The sequence below is a fragment of the Anser brachyrhynchus genome, assembly GCF_964034855.1.
Source record: "Anser brachyrhynchus genome assembly, chromosome: 6".
NCBI lineage: Eukaryota > Metazoa > Chordata > Aves > Anseriformes > Anatidae > Anser > Anser brachyrhynchus.
The window spans coordinates 41,290,972-41,314,873 of NC_137700.1; the positions used below are offsets into that span (position 1 = coordinate 41,290,972).

At 51.4% G+C, this 23,902-nt stretch overlaps 2 protein-coding genes across 7 annotated transcripts in view; one reads left to right on the top strand and one right to left on the bottom strand.

Moving 5' to 3' along the window:
* The window catches only part of LHPP (phospholysine phosphohistidine inorganic pyrophosphate phosphatase), a 91,301-nt gene that overhangs the window by 26,578 nt on the left and 40,821 nt on the right, over positions 1-23,902 (top strand). For 2 of the 6 annotated variants that reach the window (XR_013953237.1, XM_080598693.1), the window contains one exon: positions 9,174-10,890. The exons of 3 other annotated variants lie outside the window; for them this stretch is intronic. Coding sequence is in view for 2 of the 3 variants with exons in the window: in XM_080598693.1 (XP_080454819.1) it covers positions 9,174-9,177 (4 nt within the window). In the remaining variant the exon portion in view is untranslated. Of the gene's footprint in view, positions 1-391; positions 586-9,173; positions 10,891-23,902 lie in introns of those variants that run through there. One more of the 6 variants, XM_080598692.1, reaches the window with a different exon arrangement.
* LOC308197716 (inositol 1,4,5-trisphosphate receptor-interacting protein-like 1) overlaps positions 11,027-23,902 on the bottom strand; it is a 13,170-nt gene continuing 294 nt past the window's right edge. Inside the window, exons 1-2 of the mRNA XM_080598690.1 lie at positions 22,374-23,902; positions 11,027-14,824 (exon numbers count right to left, since the gene is read on the bottom strand). The exon at positions 22,374-23,902 is cut by the window's right edge and continues 294 nt beyond it. Of these exons, the coding sequence (XP_080454816.1) occupies positions 12,920-13,930 (1,011 nt within the window). The 5' untranslated portion in view covers positions 13,931-14,824; positions 22,374-23,902 and the 3' untranslated portion in view covers positions 11,027-12,919. The remainder of the gene's footprint in view (positions 14,825-22,373) is intronic.

The window sequence follows — 23,902 nt, forward strand, 5'->3', positions numbered from 1 at the left end:
AATGTACACTTCTATTTGTTGACTGAACAACTACTTCCTTGGGCAGCCACTAGGCTTGGGTGCATGATGACATTTTCATTTGCAAAATGCATTTTGAGAAAAGACTCTGTATGAAAACGGCAGGATGGGAGAGGTTTGTTTTCTTTGATCTTTTCAAGAAATATTTTCCTCTTAATTACTGCTATAATTTTGCATCACATTTAGTGCGTGGAACTAATTTGTTTCTTTTTTTTTTTTTTACTACTGTGTGTAAGTGTTGTACACTTGATATCAGATCCGTCTGAAACTTCTAGCAGAGTCAAGATGTAAAATTAGACATCTACTCAGTGATCTCTGTGGGTCATCTCTCACAGCTTTATGAAGGACTCCATATGTCTCCTATTTTCTCTAGATACATATTCAGCACTGAGAAGTCTGGAATGTGAAAGCTGTTTCTCCTCTTCCCGTCTTAAACAGAGCAGGCTTCTGCAGACTTGCTCACCTTGGCCTTTCAAAGCTTTCTCTGTGCAGGTGTCTCTGTGATCCTGTGCGTTCATTGACCAAAGAGCTATCAATAGCTGCTCCTTGTACCTCTTGACAGCAGACCTGAGTGCAGTTATAAACAGGGCACGCTCCAGGGGTGCCCAATGGAAAATGAAGCCACTATCTGCTGCTCAGGCAAGATAAGGCTTGAAGTCAGCCCAAGGTGACTCTCCAAATGCAATGCAGACATCGGTCCTTACGTTTAACGTTTGGACTCCATAACACTCAAAATCTCCTTTTAACCATACCTCTTTGCAGTAGGCACGGTTCAGTAACAGCATTTCTAATTTGACATAATTTATATTTGTAGTGTTTCTTCATTTTCAAATACTGAGACTGTAAAAGAACAATTTTTGGGAGGGATGCAGCAAGTGGGAATGGTGCTTGCCATAGGCTGTCTGAAATGTAGTTTTGTTAGTTATCAAGTGATTTTTCTCTCTCAATTTTAGCTTATGTAAGTTGATAAAATAATTCTGATGGACCAGGAAATGATTGTGGGGAAAGAAAGTATGTAGTTTGTGCTGTTGGGGTTATTTATCTGTGTAATCCCATTAACTGCCTAAAGGAGAGAATTAGGATTCAGCACTTGGTTTTTCTCTGATCTTGATGGCTATCACCAGACAGCATTCAGTGACTCCACGTCTTAATGTCGCACAGATACGAGCAGCAGTGAGGGAGCTATCTCTGAAAACAGAGGTAAATTAGGCTGCTCAACAGACATCTCCTGTGACATACGTGGCCCACTGTAAAAATAAGCCACAGGTGATGCTGCACTGAAAGCTTTCAGGCAGTTGGCGTACATTTTTATGTATAGACATGAACATACACACACACACACACAAATATATATAATCATATGTTTGAAAAGCGTTTTCTTATATCAAGCTTGAGCCGTAATTTAAAATCTGAAAGGAGGTCACAGCTGTTATAGGTAGGGGAAAAAAAATCATTTTCCACTGTTAAATATCCTGTTTCAATGTGCGATTGCTGCTATCCAAAATCATATGTTACTGTATGGCAATGAAATACAGGTGAGCCTCTCAAAATTGAGCATGTGGTGCCAGTCCTATTCTTACCAATTCTGAGTAAAATAAAATAGTTTCTTTTTTTCCTAGAGGCTAGAGATGCATATGTTTTTAAGAGTGATTGATTTAGTATACGTGGGAAATTAAAAGACACAGTGAGTATTGAAAGAGACTGGAAAAAAAGCAACTGGATGAAAGTTGATATGAAAAATGACACAAAATATAATTATTTCGTGGCTGGGTTTAAGTCTGCTATTGGTACATCGGTCCTCCCTTGTATTTCTTGTTGACCCTGAGGTGTGCACTGCGCTGAAGTACCTCTGGATGGCACTGTTAGTACATTTACTTCAGTAGTAGCTACTACGACAGGTTGTAGCTAAGGCTGTTTTTGCAAAAGAAGCGTGAGGCAAAACGGCTTCAAGGTTTTCGTGTAGCTGCTGCGTGTTGGGGTGTGGGATTTCCTGAGTTTTGTTATTGCAGCTCAGGACATGGCTGATCACCTCAGCCGGGTTGCTCCTGTGCTTCTGCGACAACGAGTAGGTTTTTGTTTCCACCGCTACAATGGTGCCTCACCTCAGCAAAATGCATGCAGAGCTGATTCCAGAATAAAATGAAAAATAATAAAGTACACCGAGGAATTGTTCTAGGAGTGAGGATGTCACAACATGCTGCTGGATATGGGGAAGTTACAATTTTGGGGATAATTTGTGCAGGTGGTTGTGTAGGTCCAAGGGGTTCTGTTGTACGCCTCCATTCTCATCTAAACGGTGACCCTGGCTGACAGAGCGTCATCTGTGGTGATTTGGGGCAGCATTCCTCATCTCAGGAGTCACTGCAGCTGCCTTCAACATCCTTGAGATCTGCTGCCCACCAGGGGTTACACACCGTAGCACAAAAGACGACACGTGCACCAAGGCTTCCTGTAAAGTTTGTTGTATTTCAAAGTGACTGCAGTGCTTGTGTGCAGGTTGCAGGCTGCAAAGTAACTCTCTGCATCTTGCTGGCCTTAATAAACTAAGAGAAGAGGTCCCCTTTGTCCTGAAAGCCTTGCAGATGAGCTGAGGTCCAAAAGGGGAGCAGAAGGGGTGTGGGTGGAGAGCTGGCGTAGCCGTAGTGCTGCCTCCTTCCCTGCGCTCTCACACTTCTGGCTGGAGCAGGGCTCTGCAAGGACTTGGTGCTGGCTATTCCCAGGGTGAGATGCAAGTGTGGAGTAAGCTGGTGCAAAAGCATTCAGCTTAACACCACCTTACACCAGAGGTCCTGAAAATTAACACCGTTTTCTCACTTTTTTGTGATCTTAAAGTTTAGTAAAATTAATGTAGTCAATTCCTTTTATCTCACTTCTGCATCTGTGCTTGCCTTCTCCTCAAAAGCACCTAATCTTCCAGCAGGACTTACGTGTTGAACTCTTGCTCAGTAGCCAAACCAGGCATGGAGTGCATTAGTCCATAAAATGCAGTAAATAATGGAATAAAACCTCTTTTGACATAAGTCAGGACAGTAATGGAAAGGTGTATAGGTAAGATGGCATTTTGAGTTGATCTCAGCCAGCACGGTTCTCCAACACGGGGTGAGCAGTTTGCTTAGCCAAATGCAGCCTTTTTTAGATGCACAATCCATATGGCACGTTGGATCTGGTCCGTCGGTGTCACCACCCTCAGTCACTCCTTCCTGCCACACTGTGCAGATCAGGTCTGTGCTGCAGACTCCTGTGTACCGGGAGAAACAGCATTAGGTTTTCCAGCAATGTGGGAAAAGTGGTGCTAATTGAGACGTTTCAGTGCACACCTGCATGGAGCACCTTCGTAGCCAACATCTTTCCGATCTAGGGCAGAACACGTACTCGTCTTCCTGCACAGGGTATGTGCTAATTCCACTTGCAGCTAATTGGCCTTGACATCAAACCAATAAATTCCGCCATAACTATTGATTCTGCAACGCCGCTTAATGCTCTTGTTCCTCTTTGCAGTGTGCAAGTTAAAGCAGAGAAAAATTACTTTGAGGCTCTTCCAGCTGTCTCCCCATGAAATCAGAAACAGCCTTCAGATACGTCAGTGCATCAGACTGATTTGTGACAGGGCAGAAGAATTCCACCTCTCTCCTTGCTGTTGTTTACAGGGTTTGATTTATAGGTAATGAGCTCTACTCAGAAGAAAGCCTTTGCAGCGGTTACTGTGGATATCCAGAGATTGTGCTCTTTCGGTTTCCATGCTGATACCAAAGTGGAGGTGTTTGGAGTAAGTTTGGCTGTAGACAGAAGTTTGCAGTGGCATTTCTTGACTGTACCAGAGTTTGTGCTGTGCACTCGGAAATAACCCTGAGGTGGCAGTGTTCGTCTCTCGGTGTCACCTTCGCATAGCTGGTGTGCGGGGTAGCCAGGACCGTTCACAGAAGTACCCGCTGTCCCTGCTGGCCTGCGCGACATCCCTGAGCTCTCTCATAATACTACACGTAAAAGGTAGAGCAGGGATAAAAGGGGCCCGGGACAGCTGCCATCTCTTGCTAGCTCTGCCGCTGTGCTCTGGGAGAACCAGGTCAAGTTACTTCACGTTGCCCTTCCTCGGTTTCCCTGCTTTATAATTATCCTCTGAGAATAATTATCCTGACTTTATTAAGTAAGTGGCTTGTGAGCTGTTCCTCTTATCTGATTGAAGAAAACATACAGAATTTTAGAGATTTAAAGGAAATTGGTTTGCCAGATGTGATCAAGACAGAAGTTGTGACAGAGGAAGATCTTTCAGGCTGACATCATCAACTGACTAAGGATTCAGAAAAACAGGGGTGGGTCTTTATAACAACCTCCTAAGTGAAGTTATTAAACGATTCTAAGAAGCAAATTTCCACCCAGAGATAAATTCACAGCTGTCACAGCCTGTAATAGTAAATGAAAGCTCATGACACGTTTTGCAAAGGAACAGTCGCATCTTACTGCTCTGCAAAGATCTTGAAACAGGAGCAGCATCCCTCCCACCCTTGCTGTCTTGTTCCCTGAATTACTAACCACAGCCAAGATGAACAAATGTATTAGCTTCGTGTTTCATGGCTCTTGATGGAGCATACCAGACGTGCGTAATGAGAACTAACGCACAGAGGCACTCCCTTTATGCTGAAAGAGAACCAGAGGCATTCGGATGGCCTCGCAGCCCTGATAATTAAGCCTGTTTCAAGTACTAAATGGAAAGGCTTCCAACCCGTATTTGCACTATAGATGGTGCATTATAATTTATGGTAGTGTCTTATGTAATGTTTATTGACATCTAGTGTCAGCAAGTCGGTTCTCCTGTGGTGTGACAGCTGATTGCAGTAAATCCGAAGGCATGGACTTAGTCACCACTTATTACGTGTTCAAATCACCGTTTGTTCTGTCCACGTGAGGAGCTTCACGTGTGTATATCGGCGTCTTGACCACACTTGGGTTACTGTAATCTTTGAATCAGCTTTGCGGAGGAAGCTCGGAGTTAATGCTGCAGTTCTTTAGCGTAGTTAACGCTCATCTGACGGCAGCCTTAATTTTCCCCAGTATATTCACAAAGCCCAGACAGAAATTACAGTTTCGGGCTCCGGTGCTGTAGGAACGAACGGCCTGGGAGAAGATTTTAAGTCCTTGCTGCTTGCTGAGCCAGCAGCGCCCCCTCCCCGGCCGTTCAAAAGCGGCCCCTAGGGAGCGACCAGGGCGGGCAAACAGGGCGGGCAAATAGGGCGGGCAAACAGGGCGGGCAAACAAACAGGGCCGGCGCGTCAGAAGGGGGTGGCGGGGCAGGGCGAGCAGGGAGGGCGAGCAGGGAGGGAAGGGGGCGCAGAACGTTGCCCCCCCCGCCCATACGAACAACTCCTCTAACGTCTGTCGACCCTTAGCTGGGCTGCAGTGCACTCTCTTTAGAAAGTCTGTAGGCACCCAGACTGACTGCCCGCTCAAAAATGCGGCAGTTCGGGTCTCTGGGTGCAGGGAGTGCCTGAGCCTGTCGCTGCCGTCTGAGGGAGGCAGAGGCGCCGCGTGTGTGAGGTGCGAGCAGGTGGACGGCCTGGTCCGCCTGGTGGCAGAGCTCAGGGAGGAGGTGGAGAGGTTGAGGGCTATCAGGGAGTGTGAGCGGGAGATAGACTGGTGGAGCGACTCCCTGCAGGGCCTGAAGGAGAGGTACCGGGCTGAGACACCCCGAATGGGGGTGGACCCCCTGCCCTGTCAGGCAGAGGGAAGGGACCTAGGAGTTGAGGAGGAATGGAGACAGGTCCCTGCTCAACCTCGCAGGCGACGCCCGCCCTACTGCCCTCACCTTCCCAGGTGCCTGTACACAACAGGTTTGAGGCCCTAGAGCTTGAGAGACCGGTGGGTGAAGATGAGGTAGAAAGTCTACCCAGGAGGATGCCTAGGGCGAGGAGGTCGACTCCATGCCTCAAGACTGCCTCCACCAAGAAAGACAGAAGGGTGATTGTTGTGGGCGACTCCCTTCTCAGGGGGACACAGGGCCCTATTTGTCGGCCTGACCCTACCCATAGGGAAGTCTGCTGTCTCCCTGGGGCCAGGGTCAGGGATGTTTCCAGAAAGCTTCCCAACCTGTTTCACCCCTCTGACTACTATCCGCTTTTGATAGTCCAGGCTGGCAGTGATAATATTGAAGAGAGAAGCCTGAAGGCTATCAAAAGGGACTTTAGGGGACTGGGACCTTTAGTGGATGGGGCAGGAGTACAGGTGGTGTTTTCGTCCATCCCTACAGTAGCAGGGAGGGGTACAGAGTGGACACGGAAAGCCCACCTGATTAACACGTGGCTCAGAGGCTGGTGCCAACACAGAAATTTTTTTTTTTTTTGACCATGGGGCGCTTTACTCGGCACCCGGCCTGATGGCCGCAGACGGGTCCCTATCTCTAAGGGGAAAACAGATCCTAGCCTAGGAGCTGGCAGGGCTCACTGAGAGGGCTTTAAACTGGGTAAGAAGGGGGACGGGGCTGAAATAAGGCCTGTTGGAGCTGTGCCAGGGGGAACAATGGCAAGGCCGGGGGGGAAGGCAATGGCCCAACTGAAGTGCATCTACACTGATGCACGCAGCATGGGTAACAAACAAGAAGAACTGGAAGCCATCGTGCAGCAGGCAGGCTATGACTTGGTTGCTATCACGGAAACGTGGTGGGACCACTCTCACGACTGGAGTGCTGCAATGCCTGGCTATCGGCTCTTCAGGAGGGACAGGCAGCACAGAAGGGGTGGTGGTGCGGCTCTCTATATTGGAGAGTGTTTTGATGTTGTGGAACTTGAGGCTGGGACTGATAAGGTTGAGTCCCTATGGGTTAGGATCAGAGGGAAGGCCAACAAGGCAAGCATCCTGGTGGGGGTCCGTTACAGACCGCCGAACCAGGATGAGGTGACGGATGAGGAGTTCTACAGGCAGCTGGCAGAAGTTGTGAAATCGTCAGCACTTGTTCTCGTTGGGGACTTCAACTTCCCAGGCATATCCTGGAAGCACAACACAGCCCAGAGAAAGCAGTCTAGGAGGTTTCTGGAGAGCGTGGAAGATAGCTTCCTGACGCAGCTGGTTAGAGAGCCTACCAGGGGAGGTGCCCCGCTAGACCTTCTGTTCACAAACAGTGACGGACTGGTGGGAGATGTGGTGGTCGGGAGCTGTCTTGGGCAGAGTGACCACGAAATGGTAGAATTCTCTATTCTTGGCGAAGTCAGGAAGGGGACCAGTAAAACCGCTGTCTTGGACTTCCGGAGGGCTGACTTTGAGCTGTTCAGGACACTGGTTGGCAGAGTCCCTTGGGAGGAGGTTCTGAAGGGCAAAGGAGTCCAGGAAGGCTGGGCACTCCTGAAGAAGGAAATCTTAATGGCTCAGGAGCGGTCAGTCCCCACGTGCCCAAAGACGAGCCGGCGCGAAAGAAGACTGGCCTGGCTGAGCAGAGAGTTGTGGCTCGAGCTTAGGAGAAAAAGGAGGGTTTATAATCTTTGGAAAAGAGGGCGGGCCACTGAGGAGGACTACAAGGATGTTGCGAGGCTGTACAGGGACAAAATTAGAAAGGCCAAAGCTCATCTGGAGCTAAATCTGGCTACTGCCATTAAAGATAACAAAAAACGTTTTTACAAATACATCAACACAAAAAGGAGGACTAAGGAGAATCTCCATCCTTTACTGGATGCGGGGGGAAACTTAGTTACAAAAGATGAGGAAAAGGCTGAAGTGCTCAATGCCTTCTTTGCCTCAGTCTTTAGCGGCAAGACCGGTTGTTCTCTGGATACCCAGTACCCTGAGCTGGTGGAAGGGGATGGGGAGCAGGATGTGGCCCTCACTATCCACAAGGAAATGGTTGGCGACCTGCTACAGCACTTGGATGTACGCAAGTCGATGGGGCTGGATGGGATCCACCCGAGGGTACTGAGCGAACTGGCGGAGGAGCTGGCCAAGCCGCTTTCCATTATTTATCGGCAGTCCTGGCTATCAGGGGAGGTCCCAGTCGACTGGTGGCTAGCAAATGTGACACCCATCTACAAGAAGGGCCGGAGGGTAGACCCGGGGAACTATAGGCCTGTCAGTTTGACCTCAGTGCCAGGGAAGCTCATGGAGCAGATTATCTGGAGTGTCATCACGTGGCACTTCGGGGCAACCAGGCAATCAGGCCCAGTCAGCATGGGTTTATGAAGGGCAGGTCCTGCTTGACGAACCTGATCTCCTTCTATGACCAAGTGGCGCGCTTGGTGGATGTTGGAAAGGCTGTGAATGTGGTCTACCTTGACTTCAGTAAGGCTTTTGACACCATTTCCCACAGCATTCTCCTCAAAAAACTGGCTGCTCTTGGCTTGGACTGGCGTACGCTTCGTTGGGTTAAAAACTGGCTGGATGGCCGGGCCCAAAGAGTTGTGGTGAATGGAGTCAAATCCAGTTGGAGGCCGGTCACTAGTGGAGTCCCCCAGGGCTCAGTGCTGGGTGCACTCGTGTCTGTATGATGGGTACCAGCAGAGCCCGTGGCAACTTGAGGCTGGCGAGCTGCTGGTACAAAAAGTTTGTGTTTCTCTCCTCCCTGCAGATACCTAACTCGTGAGCTGAGAGAAACGCTGGTGGTGGCTGGAATGGCCGAAAGGAGGCAGCTTGGGGGCTTTCCAGGGTTTCCAGTGAGCGTGTTCCTCCTGCACGGTGCCTGGTTTGCTGCAGGCGCCTGTGGTGTCCCGGGGAGCTGCCTGGCCCACGGGACCTGCAGGGACCTGCAGCACCCCTGGGGGGCAGGCCCACCTCCACCTACTGCTAGACCCCAGCCTGATGAGCACAGCTTACGAGATGGGACAGGAAGCGGGCTCGCGTTTATTTTTATCTTTCCTGGCCTCTTCTCAGTGCCAATGTAACGTTGCAGCAGGAAAATTCCTCAGCAGAACAGTCATGGGAGCTGGTCGAGCACAGCAGCGTTTCTCAACACTTGTCACTTGCAGGATGCCAAGCCGTATTAGCTTGTTCAGCGCTCGACAGCAGCGATGAACACCACGCCGATAGCTGACTGCTTTATTTCTGTAAAAAAAATGCTAACGAGCCCGTTGAAGCGTGCTGCAGAAGTGGCAGAGCTGGGACAGCTGCACAATTGCGGTTTCACTAGAGGTTTCCTTTTTTAAAACGCAGGTTCCTCTTCTCTGCCTGTTTTCCTCCCGTAGCTAAATGTCATCCCGGTCGGCGGAGCCCTGCACTAGCCCAGTGAGCAGCGCGGCAGAAGGGGAACTCCTCCGAGAAAACCAAAGCAGAGCGTTCGTTTCAGAGAAAGAAGCAAACAAACAAGAGAGAAGCAGGCCAAATGAGCTGCTGATGTAACTCCCTCGAAGCAAGTGATTCAGTATCTGAAATTTAATCTGTCTTCTGGCTGGGGCTGCTGCTGTAAACAGGCGCAGGAGCGGCTGCTCTGGGGCAGCACCTTGTGCCTGCGCCCTGCAAGCACAAAACAAGCAGCAATTTGTGCTTCGGTGCCATGCCGCCTGGCCTGCAACTGCTTGGGGCTTACCTGGAGGCTAATTTACTGCCGCTTATTTTCTGCTCTACCTCGAGGTAGATAAGAGTGGGTTTAGCCAACAAACCCGAGCGGCTGGCTAGGCCCCAGCATGTTTTTTGTGCTCTGGAGATGCTTGAAGGGCCGTGTGCTCAGGCATGGGGACATGCAGCCGGGGGTGATCACAGGCAGAAAGTGGGGTCCTGGAGCTGTGCAGGGGGCTCTGCTGCAGGCAGGTGGCCTTTTCACCATGGAAAAACAAGGTGTGGGGAGTGCTCCCCTTGAAGTTGCCTCTGCTGAGCTTGGTCTAGTGGCTGCTTTTCGTGCCCTTGGGAAGACACGATGTGACTTGCCCGGAGTTAAAAATAAAGCACCCGGCGATGCCAGCTTACAGGTCTGCAAAACTACGATGGCTCCATACACGAGTGCTTGTTTTGTGTAGTGTCAGGAAGACACAGAGTAATGTGAGAAAAGGGGGGTGTCTGAGGGGCACAGCTCCCCCTCCGCCCCCTCCAGCACCAAGCAGTGCTCGTCGGTGGAGATGAAGGTAGCTCGCAGCTGACGCTTGGGCGTGACTCATGTTCACACATTGCCCTGTAACTATTACGATTCTTACTTGTTTGTGGTTTTCAGTCATTGTCAGCAGCGTGTATGGTTACACCTCAGCCCCGCTCGCTTGCAGGTTGCCAACAGATGAGCTAATTCAGCCCGCTGGGCCGGGGCTTTGAATGGGCTCAGTGTCCTGGGCAGCCCCAACCGGCTTTAAACTCCCTAAAACTGGTGAGTGGCCTCGCTCATTGGGAGCGGGGCTGGGAGCCTGACTGCTGCACCTCCCACCTGCCCACAGAGCATCCAAAATGGTCATGCATTTCCTTCTTATATCCATTCTGGGATGCCTTTAATTTGCAGTGTTAGCAGCGGTTAGATAAGTCTGAACTGGGCCCAAATGGTCAACGGGGTGTGATGGGTGCCGTCGGGCTCCCAGGGCGTGGTTCGCCTCGGGTTGCACAAGTCCCCCCCTCAGACTCCATACAGCACACCGGCAACACGCGGCGCTGAGGAGGGTGCTGAGCTACGCTCCTTGCCCTGCTGGAGGAGCCAGGACAGGCAGCGGAGCTGTAGCTCCACAAGGAGCGCAGTTGGAGCCCACGAAATCAGCTCCTCAGCCAAATGCTGAGAAGAGAAGAGAAGAGAAGAGAAGAGAAGAAGAGAAGAGAAGAGAAGAGAAGAGAAGAGAAGAGAAGAGAAGAGAAGAGAAGAGAAGAGAAGAGAAGAGAAGAGAAGAGAAGAGAAGAGAAGAGAAGAGAAGAGAAGAGAAGAGAAGAGAAGAGAGAAGACAAAAGAAAAGAGAAAAGAAGAGAAAAGAAGAGAAAAGAAAAAAGAAAAGAGAAGAGAAAAAGAAAAGAAAATAAAGGAAAAGAAAATAAAAGAAAAAAGAAGAAAAAGAAAAAAAAACAAAAGAAAAGGAAAGAAAAAAGAAAAAGAAAAAAAAGAAAAGAAAAAAAAGAAAAGAAAAAAGAAAAGAAGAAAAGAGAAAAGGAAAAGAAAGAAAAAAGAAAAGAGAAAAGAAAAGAAAAGGAAAAGAAAAGAAAAGAAAAGAAAAGAAAAGAAAAGAAAAGAAAAGAAAAGAAAAGAAAAGAAAAGAAAAGAAAAGAAAAGAAAAGAAAAGAAAAGAAAAGAAAAGAAAAGAAAAGAAAAGAAAAGAAAAGAAAAGAAAAGAAAAGAAAAGAAAAGAAAAGAAAAGAAAAGAAGAAAAGAAAAAACTATAGTAGGCAGATCTCCTGCAAAAGTTGCCACCATTTTCCCTCTGGATGCTGCCAGCTGACTCCTGTGCTCTTCTGACAAGGACACCTCCACCTTTCCGTGTTGATGCCCGCTGGAATTCGTCGCGCTTCTCAGCTGGTGAGAGCTACACGTGATGTTCGCATCCTTACCAGCCGGAGTATATCTCGCGTAAAGCAGCAGTGAATGCCCGTCCTGGTGCAGGGTGGCTGCTCGATTGCAGACCCTTGGTTTCGTGGGGCGTTAATGGAGCTGCCAGAAATGACAGCCCTGCACACGATACAAGAGCTGGCTTTTATTCTCGCAGGCAGAGCTCTTTATTCTTCCTTGCTGGTTGAGACCTTCTAGCAAACGCTCATCTTTAAAGAGGACATTTGTCATCTTTTAACTCTGCAGAGATGTGGGGAGTCCTCTTTTACCGCAGCAAATGGGCTTGTGCTTTGAAAAGCCCCTTCCCAGACTTGTGACATGACTAATCACCCCTGCTCTCAGCAGCCCCCGAGTTTCATGATACAGGCACTTTGTACAAAGCAGCGTTTTAATGCACATCATCATTTAAAGTGGTGCCTCTTCGAAAGCACGGGAGCAGGCAGCGGGGCTGAGGGCTGGAACCAGGGGCGCTGCTTACCCCCAGCACTGCTGCACGCGTTGTCAAGTGACATTCAGATAAAGACGCTGCATGGTAGTGCTCGCAGCGTGAATTCAGCCCTGCTGAGTGTTCGCTTCGGGGCGCAGTCCCTCACAAAACACTCCCGTCCCTGTCCCCCACACCAAACCCTCGTCTCCCAGCGCCCGGAGCCGGGATGCACGGAGCTCCTTCCTCCCTTGCTGCCCTGTGTGTGGCGGTGTCCTTTACCTATATATGCTGCTAGTGATTTTTCCCTGTGTCCCTCCCACCCTTAAATACAAGCACTAATGCATTGATTCCCAGAGCGGAGCCCTGAAATACTCTCCTGCTGGAGGAGCCAGGCCAGGCACGGAGCCGTAGCTCCAGAAGGAGCGCAGTTGGAGCCCCCGGAAGCAGCTCCTCAGCCAAATGCTCCCCGGTGCTGTGGCAGCCCAGCTGTCAGCACCTCATGCCCGCCTTTGCTGACCAGGCGTGGTACAGACACTCACAGACAAAGCATTTTTTCAAGGAAGCAATATATATTGCAATTTGTGCAGAGGTCAGAGCTCCTGGAGCGAGTGGACGCTCCCCAGGAGCCCGGGTGGTCGCTGTCCAGGTGGAAAGAGGAGTCTCTGCTTCAAGCTTCCCTGCAGCGGTCTCTTCAGCTGCGAGCGGTGTGCCTCCCCCAGGGGTGGTTTTGCTGTGGAGAGGACACGGAGGAGCAGTTCCCGACCGAGCAGCGTCTTCTCCGTGGCCAGCGTGCTCGGCTCTGGGGCATGTGGCAAGCAGGGTGTCACTCAGTCAGCTTTGCAGCCACCGAAATCATCGCTGGTGTGGGGCTGGAAATCCCTCCTGTGCGTGCTTGCCACGAGGATGGTGGTCAGGAGGTGGGTGACAGCTGTCTTCAAGGCACGGGTGGCAAGTCGGTGCCTAACAGGATGCAGCACGCCGAGGTGTTTCCTGAAGAAGTGCAGCTCTGGCACAGCGCAGCTCTGCGGGCAGCTCGGGCTGCTGCTAACGACGGCCTCTGACTACTCGAAGGTCAGGAAGGTGTCCGAGTCGTCCAGCTTTACCCCGAGCATGATCTGGACGGAGAGGGTTTCCTCGGAGGCGTTGGTCATCCTGAGCTCGCAGAAGCGGGCGGAGGGCAGCACCGTTAGCTGCAGCTGGGACGACTGAGGCACGGCCGCCCAGGCTTCTGCCACCAGCTCCTGGAACCACTTTGCCGTCTTCCGCACGTTCAAGTAGGAGCCGCAGCAGAGGGTGTCCAGGAGGTTTGGGTCCTGATTTTTCAGGTCTTCCTCAGGACGGTGGAGGAAGCACAGCACGTCCCCCAGCAGCCGCTCCCGGGTGCACGTGCATTGCAGGTCGACGCGGAGGCAGGAGTTCCTGGCCAGCGTCTCCCCGTCGGTGCCCAGCTCCGGGTGGAAGGCGTGCCCGGGGGGTGGGCTCAGGGGCACGAGCAGGCAGTAGACGGTGTCGTTCTCGGTGGGACCGGAGACGCTGCCCACCCCAACGGGTGGCTGCAGCCGCGGCATGAACTTGTTCCCGGGGAAGCTCTGGCAGGCGCAGAGAAGGTTGTCCACCAGGTCCTCCACCAGCTTGCACGTTTCCTCCAGGTTCCTCACCGGCCACTGCAGGTACCCGTTGACAAGTCCGCGGGCATCCAGAGCATCAGTGGGGTCTTCCTCAGAGTCGTCGTCCTCCTTGCTTCCGGAGATGGCTGCCTCGTTTCCGCCGCGCAGCTCGCGGCACAGGTTCATGCCCACGCGGCAGAGCACAACGAAGAGGACAAGCTCTGCGGTCAGGGCCCAGAACTGCCAGTGCTGCAGCACCGACGGGAGCAGGGTTCCCACACGCGCCCAGCCGTGCTCCCGGTCCCTCTGCTCCACTTGCAGCAGCAGCTGCATCATGCGCGCTTGCAGCTCCTCGGCACGCTGCTGCATGCGCACATTCGTAGCCGCATCCAGTTCTCCGCCGACCTTCTGTGGGCTATGAATTAAGCCCAGGAACGTCCAGGCGAAGAAGAGTGCCGAAACCATGGTCTGGAAGAGTTGAGAGAGAAGGGGGTCAGCGGGGCCGGGTGGGAGCTGGCTGACCGCCGAGGGAGCTGGGGCGGGCGCCGCAGGCCCCTGGGGTCGCGTAGGAGAGGGGTGAGGGAGGTGGGAGGCAGCAGGGACCGCGGCCAGAGCCGGCGGCGACAGCCACGAGCCCTGCCCCGAGTGCCTGGGCCCTCGCCGCAGCCCCTTGGGGTGCCGGCGTTCGTGCCCCGGCCCTGGCCCGGCCCAGCCTTGCCCCCGCGTCACTCACCTCGCCAGTGGCTCAGGCCAAAGTGCGGCAGCGCTGCCCGCTGCTGCCTTTATAGCAGCCCCCCCATTGTGACACGTCCTCCGTGATGTCAGCTGCGCCCCCGCCCCGCCACAGCCCCCCGGCCGCGCCCTCAGTCCCACCCAGGCCCTGGCGTCGCCTGAGCGCCGGAGCTCCCCGAGCTCCCTTCGCACGGCCTAAGGGAGCCCCCGGGGCCATCTGCAGGAAGAAATTTGGGTGATGGAGCCCGTGGGCGCCGTGCTCCTCGTGTCTGCCTTGGTGCTGGCCTCGGGGCCTCTGTGGCAGCGGTGGCTGGGTGCCGGTGGCCGTGCCGGCGGTGGGATGGGGCCTCTCCCCGGCCGGTCCGTGTGCCTGCAGTGCCGGCGCAGTGCTTCAGAGGAGACATTTCTGGACAGGGATGAGGCTGTGCGGGAGGGGAGGTGCCCGGCACTGCCGGACGCTCGTTCCTGCCATGCCTGTGAGGAAAAATGTCAATAATTTTTTCAGACGGGGTCTTCCGTGAAGCTATTTTATTCGCGATTGCGGTGTTGAGCTTCTTCCTCCCTAGCTGCCCTCTGTGTGGCGGTGTCCTTTACCTACATAAGCTGCTAGTGATTTTCCCCTGTGTCCTCCTGTTGTGGTTTAACCCGGCTGGCAGCTAAACACCACACAGCCGTTCGCTCACCCTCCCCCCTCCCTCTCTGGGATGGGGGAGAGAAACGGGAAAGTGAAGCCTGTGAGTTGAGATAAAGACAGTTTATTAAGACAGGAAAATAATAATAACAATAATAATAATAATAGTGATAATGGTAATAGTATTAACAATAATAATGTGTAAGAAAACAAGTGATGCACAATGCAATTGCTCACCACCCGCTGACCGATGCCCAGCCTATTCCCGAGCAGCCGGCCCCCCCACCCCGGCCAGCCACCCCTATATATTGTTTAGCATGACGTCAGATGGTATGGAATACCCCTTTGGCCAGTTTGGGTCAGCTGTCCTGGGTCTGTCCCCTCCCAGCTCCTGCTGCACCCCCAGCCTGCTCGCTGGCAGGACAGAGCAAGAAGCCGAAAAGTCCTTGGCCTGGTGTAAACACTGCTCTGCAACAATTAAAACATCAGCATGTTATCAGCGCTCTTCTCATCCTAATCCAAAACATAGCACCCTACCAGCTACTATGAGCTACTTAACTCTGTCCTAACTGGAACCAGGACAGATATCCACCCCTTATTCCATACCATTTATGTCATGCTCAGGTTACACTCTGTCCAATACATTCTAATTAATCACCATTTTCATCTATGATATATAGCAATCATGGTAGTGATGACATACATTATTATATAATAATTAACATACTACAATTCAACTCATGGGCTATTCTCACCCAGTATCAAATCCCCTTGAGGTACACACCGGACCTCCCCATTCTTTTGCATTACCCACCAAGTGCATCCAGGTCCCTGAGCAAAAGCAATTCCACGAATGGGTTTGCCTTTTCCTGAGGCAGGAGTAGCCCAGACTGTTTTACCCAGCATGTTTCTTACGTGCACTACAGGAACTTTATCCCCTTCTACAGTGCGTAACAGGTTTGATTGGGCAGGTCCAGCTCGGTTGGCAGATCCCCTGGTATTGACTAACCAGGTGGCCTTTGCCAAATGTGTATCCCAATTTTTGAATGTCCCAGCACCCATTGCTTTCAGTGTAGTCTTCAACAGTCCATTGTATCGTTCAACTTTTCCAGAGGCTGGTGCATGATAGGGGATGTGATACACCCACTCAATACCATGTTCTTTGGCCCAAGTGTCTATAAGGTTGTTTCGGAAATGAGTCCCGTTGTCTGACTCAATTCTCTCTGGGGTGCCATGTCGCCATAAGACTTGCTTTTCAAGGCCCAGGATAGTGTTCCGGGCGGTGGCATGGGGCACAGGATATGTTTCCAGCCATCCGGTGGTTGCTTCCACCATTGTAAGTACGTGGCGCTTGCCGTTGCGGGTTTGAGGGAGTGTGATGTAGTCAATCTGCCAGGCCTCTCCATATTTATATTTCAGCCATCGTCCTCCATACCAAAGAGGTTTTGACCGTTTGGCTTGCTTGATTGCAGCACATGTTTCACAGTCATGAATAACCTGTGCTATAGTGTCCATGGTCAGGTCCACCCCTCGATCACGAGCCCATCTGTAGGTTGCATCTCTACCTTGATGGCCTGAGGTGTCATGGGCCCATCGGGCTATAAATAATTCACCTTTATGTTGCCAGTCCAGGTCCACCTGAGCCACTTCAATCTTAGCAGCCTGATCCACCTGCTGGTTGTTTTGGTGTTCTTCAGTAGCCCGATTCTTGGGCACATGAGCATCTACATGGCGTACCTTTACAACCAGGTTCTCTACCCGGGCAGCAATATCTTGCCACAATGCCGCAGCCCAGATGGGCTTGCCCCTGCGCTGCCAGTTGTTCTGCTTCCATTGCTGTAACCACCCCCACAGGGCATTTGCTACCATCCATGAATCAGTATAGAGATAGAGAACTGGCCACTTTTCTCGTTCAGCAATATCTAAAGCCAGCTGAATGGCTTTTACTTCTGCAAACTGACTCGATTCACCTTCTCCCTCAGCAGCTTCTGCAACTCGTCGTGTAGGACTCCATACAGCAGCTTTCCATCTCCGATGCTTTCCCACAATACGACAGGACCCGTCAGTGAACAAGGCATATTTCTTCTCATTTTCCGGTAGCTTGTTGTACAGGGGGGCTTCTTCAGCACGAACCACCTCCTCCTCTGGTGATATCCCAAAGTATTTGCCTTCTGGCCAGTCCATAATCACCTCCAAGATTCCTGGGCGACTGGGGTTTCCTATTCGAGCCCGCTGAGTAATCAGTGCAACCCACTTGCTCCATGTAGCATCAGTTGCATGATGCGTAGAGGGGACCCTTCCTTTGAACATCCAGCCTAGTACCGGCAGTCGGGGTGCCAGGAGGAGCTGCGCTTCAGTACCGACCACTTCCGAAGCAGATCGAACTCCTTCATATGCTGCCAATATCTCCTTTTCAGTTGGAGTATAGCGGGCTTCAGATCCTCTGTATCCCCGACTCCAAAACCCCAGGGGTCGACCTCGAGTTTCCCCAGGTTCTTTCTGCCAGAGGCTCCAGGTGGGACCATTCTCTCCGGCTGCGGTGTAGAGCACATTCTTTACATCTGGTCCTGTTCGGACTGGCCCGAGGGCTACTGCATGAACTATTTCCTGCTTAATTTGTTCAAAGGCTTGTCGTTGCTCAGGGCCCCATTCAAAAGCATTCTTCTTACGGGTTACTTGGTAGAGCGGGTTTACAATCAGACTGTAATTTGGAATATGCATTCTCCAAAACCCCACGACACCTAGGAAAGTTTGTGTTTCTTTTTTGCTAGTTGGTGGAGACATAGCTGTTATTTTGTTGATCACATCCATTGGGATTTGACGGCGTCCATCTTGCCATTTTATTCCTAAAAACTGGATCTCTCGTGCAGGTCCTTTAACTTTATTCTGTTTTATGGCAAAACCGGCCTTCAGAAGGATTTGGACTATTTTCTTCCCTTTCTCGAAAACTTCTTCTGCAGTGTCACCCCACACAATGATGTCATCGATGTACTGCAGGTGTTCAGGAGCTTCCCCCTGCTCCAGCGCAGACTGGATCAGTCCATGGCAAATGGTAGGGCTGTGTTTCCACCCCTGGGGCAGCCGATTCCAAGTATATTGGACTCCCCTCCAAGTGAAAGCAAACTGTGGCCTGCACTGTGCTGCTAGAGGGATGGAGAAAAATGCATTAGCGATATCAATTGTGGCATACCACTTGGCTGCCTTTGATTCCAGTTCATACTGGAGTTCTAGCATGTCCGGCACTGCAGCACTCAGTGGTGGCGTGACTTCGTTCAGGCCACGATAGTCCACTGTTAGTCTCCACTCACCATTAGACTTTCGCACTGGCCATATGGGACTATTAAAAGGTGAATGAGTCTTGCTGATCACTCCTTGGCTCTCCAGTTGACGAATTAGCTTATGGATGGGACTCAGGGAGTCTCGGTTGGTGCGATATTGCCGCCGGTGCACAGTTGTGGTAGCGATCGGCACTTGCTGTTCTTCAACCCTCAGCAACCCCACAACAGAAGGGTCCTCTGAGAGACCAGGCAAGGTAGACAACTGTTTAATGTCCTCTGTCTCCAAAGCAGCTATGCCAAAAGCCCAGCGGAACCCTTTTGGGTCCTTGAAATATCCTCTTCTAAGATAGTCTATGCCAAGGATGCACGGAGCATCTGGGCCAGTCACAATACGGTGCTTTTGCCACTCATTACCGGTTAGACTCACTTCAGCCTCCAATACAGTTAACTGCTGGGATCCCCCCGTCACACCATAAATACAGATGGGCTCTGGCCCTTTATAGCTTGATGGCATTAGAGTACATTGTGCACCGGTGTCTACCAAAGCCTTATACTTCTGTGCGTCTGACGTGCCAGGCCATCGAATCCACACAGTCCAATAAACTCGATTGTCCCTTTCCTCCCCCTGGCTGGAGGCAGGGCCCCTCTAGTCCTGGTCAGAATCTTCATTTCTGTGTTTAAAGGACTGCCTGCTGGAAGTTGGAGCAGCAAACCTTTCAGAGAACTCCTTTTTCCCAATTGTTTTCCTTTGCAATTCACGTACCCGTGCCTCTAGGGTCGCAGTAGATTTTCCATCCCATTTTCTCATGTCCTCTCCATGGTCACGTAGGTAAAACCACAGGGTGGCGCGGTGTGTGTGCCCACCATATTGTCTTCCTTGCATAGATGAACGTTTACCCCTAATAGCTGAGACACTGGTTTGTACAGGTGGGGAGGAAAATAAACTCTCTTTAAGTTGGTGGATCTCTTCAGAAAGTTTCTCCAAGGTATTCTCTTTTAGCTGGTGGACACTGGTTCGTTCAGGTGAAGGGGAAGATAATCTTTCTTCAAGTTGGTGGATCTTTTCAGAAAGTTTCTCCAAAGCATTCTCTTTTAGCTGGTGGACACTGGTTCGTTCAGGTGAAGGGGAAGATAATCTTTCTTCAAGTTGGTGGATCTTTTCAGAAAGTTTCTCCAAAGCATTCTCTTTTAGCTGGTGGACACTGGTTCGTTCAGGTGAAGGGGAAGATAATCTTTCTTCAAGTTGGTGGATCTTTTCAGAAAGTTTCTCTAAAGCATTCTCTTTTAGCTGGTGGACACTGGTTCGTTCAGGTGGAGGGGAAGATAAATTCTCTTTAAGTTGGTGGACCTCTTCAGAGAGTTTCTCCACAGCTGAGACACAGGCCTTTAGGGAAGAGGAGAGATTTCCTTCGTACTGCCGGAGTATTTTAGTCACTTCATTCACTGTGGGATTCTCCTCCGTTTTCCAGGCTAGCATTGCCAATGAGCTGGCATATGATGATGGGGCACTCCGTACAAACTTCCGCCACATGGGTAGTGTACACCGGACTGCATCTGGATCTGCGGATGTTTGTGCGTCGTCTAGGTCCTTATAAATTACTTCCCGTACGGCCAATTCCCTCAGGTACTGAATTCCCTTCTCCATGGTGGTCCATTTGCTTGGTAAACATACAAGTTCTTCCTTGAAGAGATACCTTTCCTTCACAGCTGACAGGAGACGCCTCCAGAGGCTGCGAGATTGTGCTCCATCTCCAATTGCTTTGTCAATGCATGCGTCCCTAGCAAGGGATCCCAGCCGCCTGGCTTCCTTGCCCTCCAATTCCACATAATTGGCTCCCGTGTCCCAGCACCGGAGCAGCCAGGTGACAAGCTGCTCGCCTATACAGCGACCAAAATCTTTTCGCACATCTCGTAGCTCACGCTGGTATAGAGTCCGGGTAATTACTGTTGATTTTTCGACATCCTCATCCTCATCTTCAGTCTTCTGCACCTTTGATGGCCGGTGTAGAGTCCGGGTAGTTACTGTTGATTTTCCGACATCCTCATCCTCATCTTCAGTCTCCTGCACCTTTGATGGCTGGTATGGAGTCCGGGTAGTTACTGTTGATTTTTCGCCATCCTCATCCTCATCTTCAGTCTCCTGCACCTTTGATGGCCCAGCCTCGTCTTCACTACGCCCAGACTTAGCAGAAGACTGTCTGCGTTTTAAACGACCTGAGCCTCTATACCATTTTTTCACCTTGTCTACAGGGGCAACTTGCACTGCTACAGCTCGTTTCTCTGACCCAGCCACAGGGTCTGCCACAGGGGTTGGAATACCCTCTGCGGGGTCAACTTGCACTGCTACAGCTCGTTTCTCTGACCCAGCCACAGGAGTGGGAGCAGCTGCACGAGCTGGGGCAGCTGCAGGAGCTGGAGCGGCTGCAGGGGCTGGAGCTGGAGCGGCTGCAGGGGCTGGAGCTGGAGCGGCTGCAGGAGCCGGAACGGCTGCAGGAGCTGGAGCTGGAGCGGCTGCAGGAGCTGGATCTGGAGTGGCTGCAGGGGCTGGAGCGGCTGCAGGAGCTGGAGCGGCTGCAGGAGCCGGAACGGCTGCAGGAGCTGGAGCTGGAGTAGCTGCAGGATCTGGAACTGGAGCGGCTGCAGGAGCTGGAGCGGCTGCAGGAGCTGGAGCGGCTGCAGGAGCTGGAGCTGGAGCGGCTGCAGGAGCTGGAGCTGGAGCGGCTGCAGGAGCTGCAGCTGGAGCGGCTGCAGGAGCTGCAGCTGGAGTGGCTGCAGGAGCTGCAGCTGGAACGGCTACAGGAGCTGGAGCTAGGTTGCTAGTAGCATCAATTGCAGCTCGATAGGCACAAGCCAGACCCCAGCACGCTACAGTGATTTGTGTCACTTTGGAACTGCCAGAGTCATGACACCTTTTTTTCAAGCATTCTGCCAGCTTTTTAGGATTTTGCAGTTGTTCAGGGGTGAATGTCCAAAACACTGGAGGTGACCACTGCTCTAGAAACCTGCCCATATCCTCCCACACTCCCTGCCACTCGCAACTACCCCGCCTCAAGACAGATCTCCGGATGAGATTCCTAAGTAGTTGTTTAACCCTCCACAAAATCTGAAGCGCATTCAGGAGACATAACAACAAGAGCAGGCTGGTCTGAGTATCCCAAGGATATTCAACATCTCGGAGAACCACCGTAACTAACTCGGGGGATAAGAGGGTGGTGGTGAAGGAGAAAGGGAGAGTGAACAGGTAGGGAAACATGTCTTCCCCTGTCCCCTTCACAGATTGGCTCCCTAACGAAAACAGGCAATAGGTGTAATTGCTAATAGTTTCCGAGATATGGGTTCCAAAGTATAGAGTCGACGTCAGTGCTGAGTACAAATACCAGGTTAAAGTCGTGACCAGATATTTCATCATTTCATAAGCCATTGTTACACCGCACAGTACCGTAACAATCTTAAACCAGGGCCCGGAAAGGATAAACAGTGCAACAGGGAGCACATACAGAAAGTAACGCACCATAAAACTCAATTTGGAATACAGGTACAGCAGACTGGAGATTAAGGCAATCAACATCGTGACTAGCAACTATTAAGCAGGTCCAATACTTATACCAATTTTAGTTTAACACACTCTGGTCAGATTTGTCGATATCTCAACCCTTCGGGCCCCACGTTGGGCGCCAAAAAGACTGTTGTGGTTTAACCCGGCTGGCAGCTAAACACCACACAGCCGTTCGCTCACCCTCCCCCCTCCCTCTCTGGGATGGGGGAGAGAAACGGGAAAGTGAAGCCTGTGAGTTGAGATAAAGACAGTTTATTAAGACAGGAAAATAATAATAACAATAATAATAATAATAGTGATAATGGTAATAGTATTAACAATAATAATGTGTAAGAAAACAAGTGATGCACAATGCAATTGCTCACCACCCGCTGACCGATGCCCAGCCTATTCCCGAGCAGCCGGCCCCCCACCCCGGCCAGCCACCCCTATATATTGTTTAGCATGACGTCAGATGGTATGGAATACCCCTTTGGCCAGTTTGGGTCAGCTGTCCTGGGTCTGTCCCCTCCCAGCTCCTGCTGCACCCCCAGCCTGCTCGCTGGCAGGACAGAGCAAGAAGCCGAAAAGTCCTTGGCCTGGTGTAAACACTGCTCTGCAACAATTAAAACATCAGCATGTTATCAGCGCTCTTCTCATCCTAATCCAAAACATAGCACCCTACCAGCTACTATGAGCTACTTAACTCTGTCCTAACTGGAACCAGGACACCTCCCCACCCTTAAATACAAGCACTAATGCATTGATTTCCAGAGCGGAGCCCTGAAATACTCTCCTGGCTTTGCACACAGGGAAGAGAGGAGCAGAGGTTGAAAGTAACGCTGTGAGGTCAATTGCTCGCAGGCTCAGTTCGCAAGTACTTGAGCATTACATGGAAACATATGTTCAAAATGCAGCTCACAGCCGCCACAGGGGCATCGGCGTGGGCTCAGCACTGCTGCAGATGAGGTCCCAGCTGTCCTGAGGCAGGAGCTTGGAAAACCAGTGTGCCCTGAGGAGCGTTTGGGCATCGCTTGCTGAGCGCGGGGAGGAGATGCTCCTGCGCAGGGCGGCGCTGACCTTTCCAGCGTCAAAGCATCCTTCCTGGCTCCGTCTGGTGAGGATGTTCTTCCCTGTTAACCTGGCGGTGACGTCCCTGCTCGGGGGAGCTGTTAGCCCAAAATTCAGAGGCCTGTGCTCTCTGTAGAGCAGAGACACAACGGTGGGCATCAGCGGGGCGCCGCTGCTCCCTGCTGAAGAGAGCGGCGAGCACTTGGCACCCGTTAGGGGAGCAAAAGGACAGTTTTTGGCTGAGGACTCTGAGGCCACCTCCTGTTCATACAAAGCGGGTACAAAGGCCTCGGTTGAAAGAAAAACCTGTCTGCATTTAAATCAGCCTAATTAAAGTGGCTTTTTCCAGGAGCAGCGCTGAGCTGGCAGGCACACCGCGCTGCCTGCCCGGAGTGATTTGCGCAATTACCATCCTTTGTGTTTATCTGATGGGGTTTTTCTTGCAGCAGTCATTTATGGGTTACTGCTTCTGAAGACACCCACGTACCGTGCATTATTTTATGTTTAGAAGTAGGGGGACAGATGTTTACCTGCTGTAAATAGCGGAGCCTAGGATAGTTTGGTGGAGCTCTGCTGATTTACACCTGCCGGTGCTCTGGCCCGCCGGGCGCTGGGAAGGAGCTTAGCAAGTGTAAAAGAAAAAAATGATTTCTCCATCCATCTGGAACACATTGCGTACATCGGGGGAAGGAGAGGCATTCGTGAGAGTGAACGCTTCATTTATCAGTGTGGGGCTATTGAAAAGACTGGCTGTGGCCGGGATAATTATAACCGAGATCAGTCTTCTTGGAATAGAAAAGTAATGACAACCCTAATTTTACCAAATCCTCTGAAATTTACTGTCTATTTATTTAACACCCTGGACCCTTTCCTGTGTCAGAGAACCAGCTAGATTTATGGAGGTGCAGTTCAGTAATCTAAATACTTGGGAGTTCATCCGCACAGGCCGGGGGCTGCTCTGGTTATTCTCCTTGTCACCGCTCCGGGGCCGTGGGAACAGGGAATGCAGACGGCAGTGCAGCAGAGGCCTCGGGAGGCACTGGCCAAAAATCAGGCTCAGTCACTCAAAACTCTCTCCTGCCACTTGTTTTGCAGGCAAGAAGTACCTGGCCCTTGGAGGCAGCTTTTGCTGTCGGTGCTGGTGGGAAGGGAACAAAGCTCCTCTTGTCCCCGCTTCAAGGAGTTTCCTA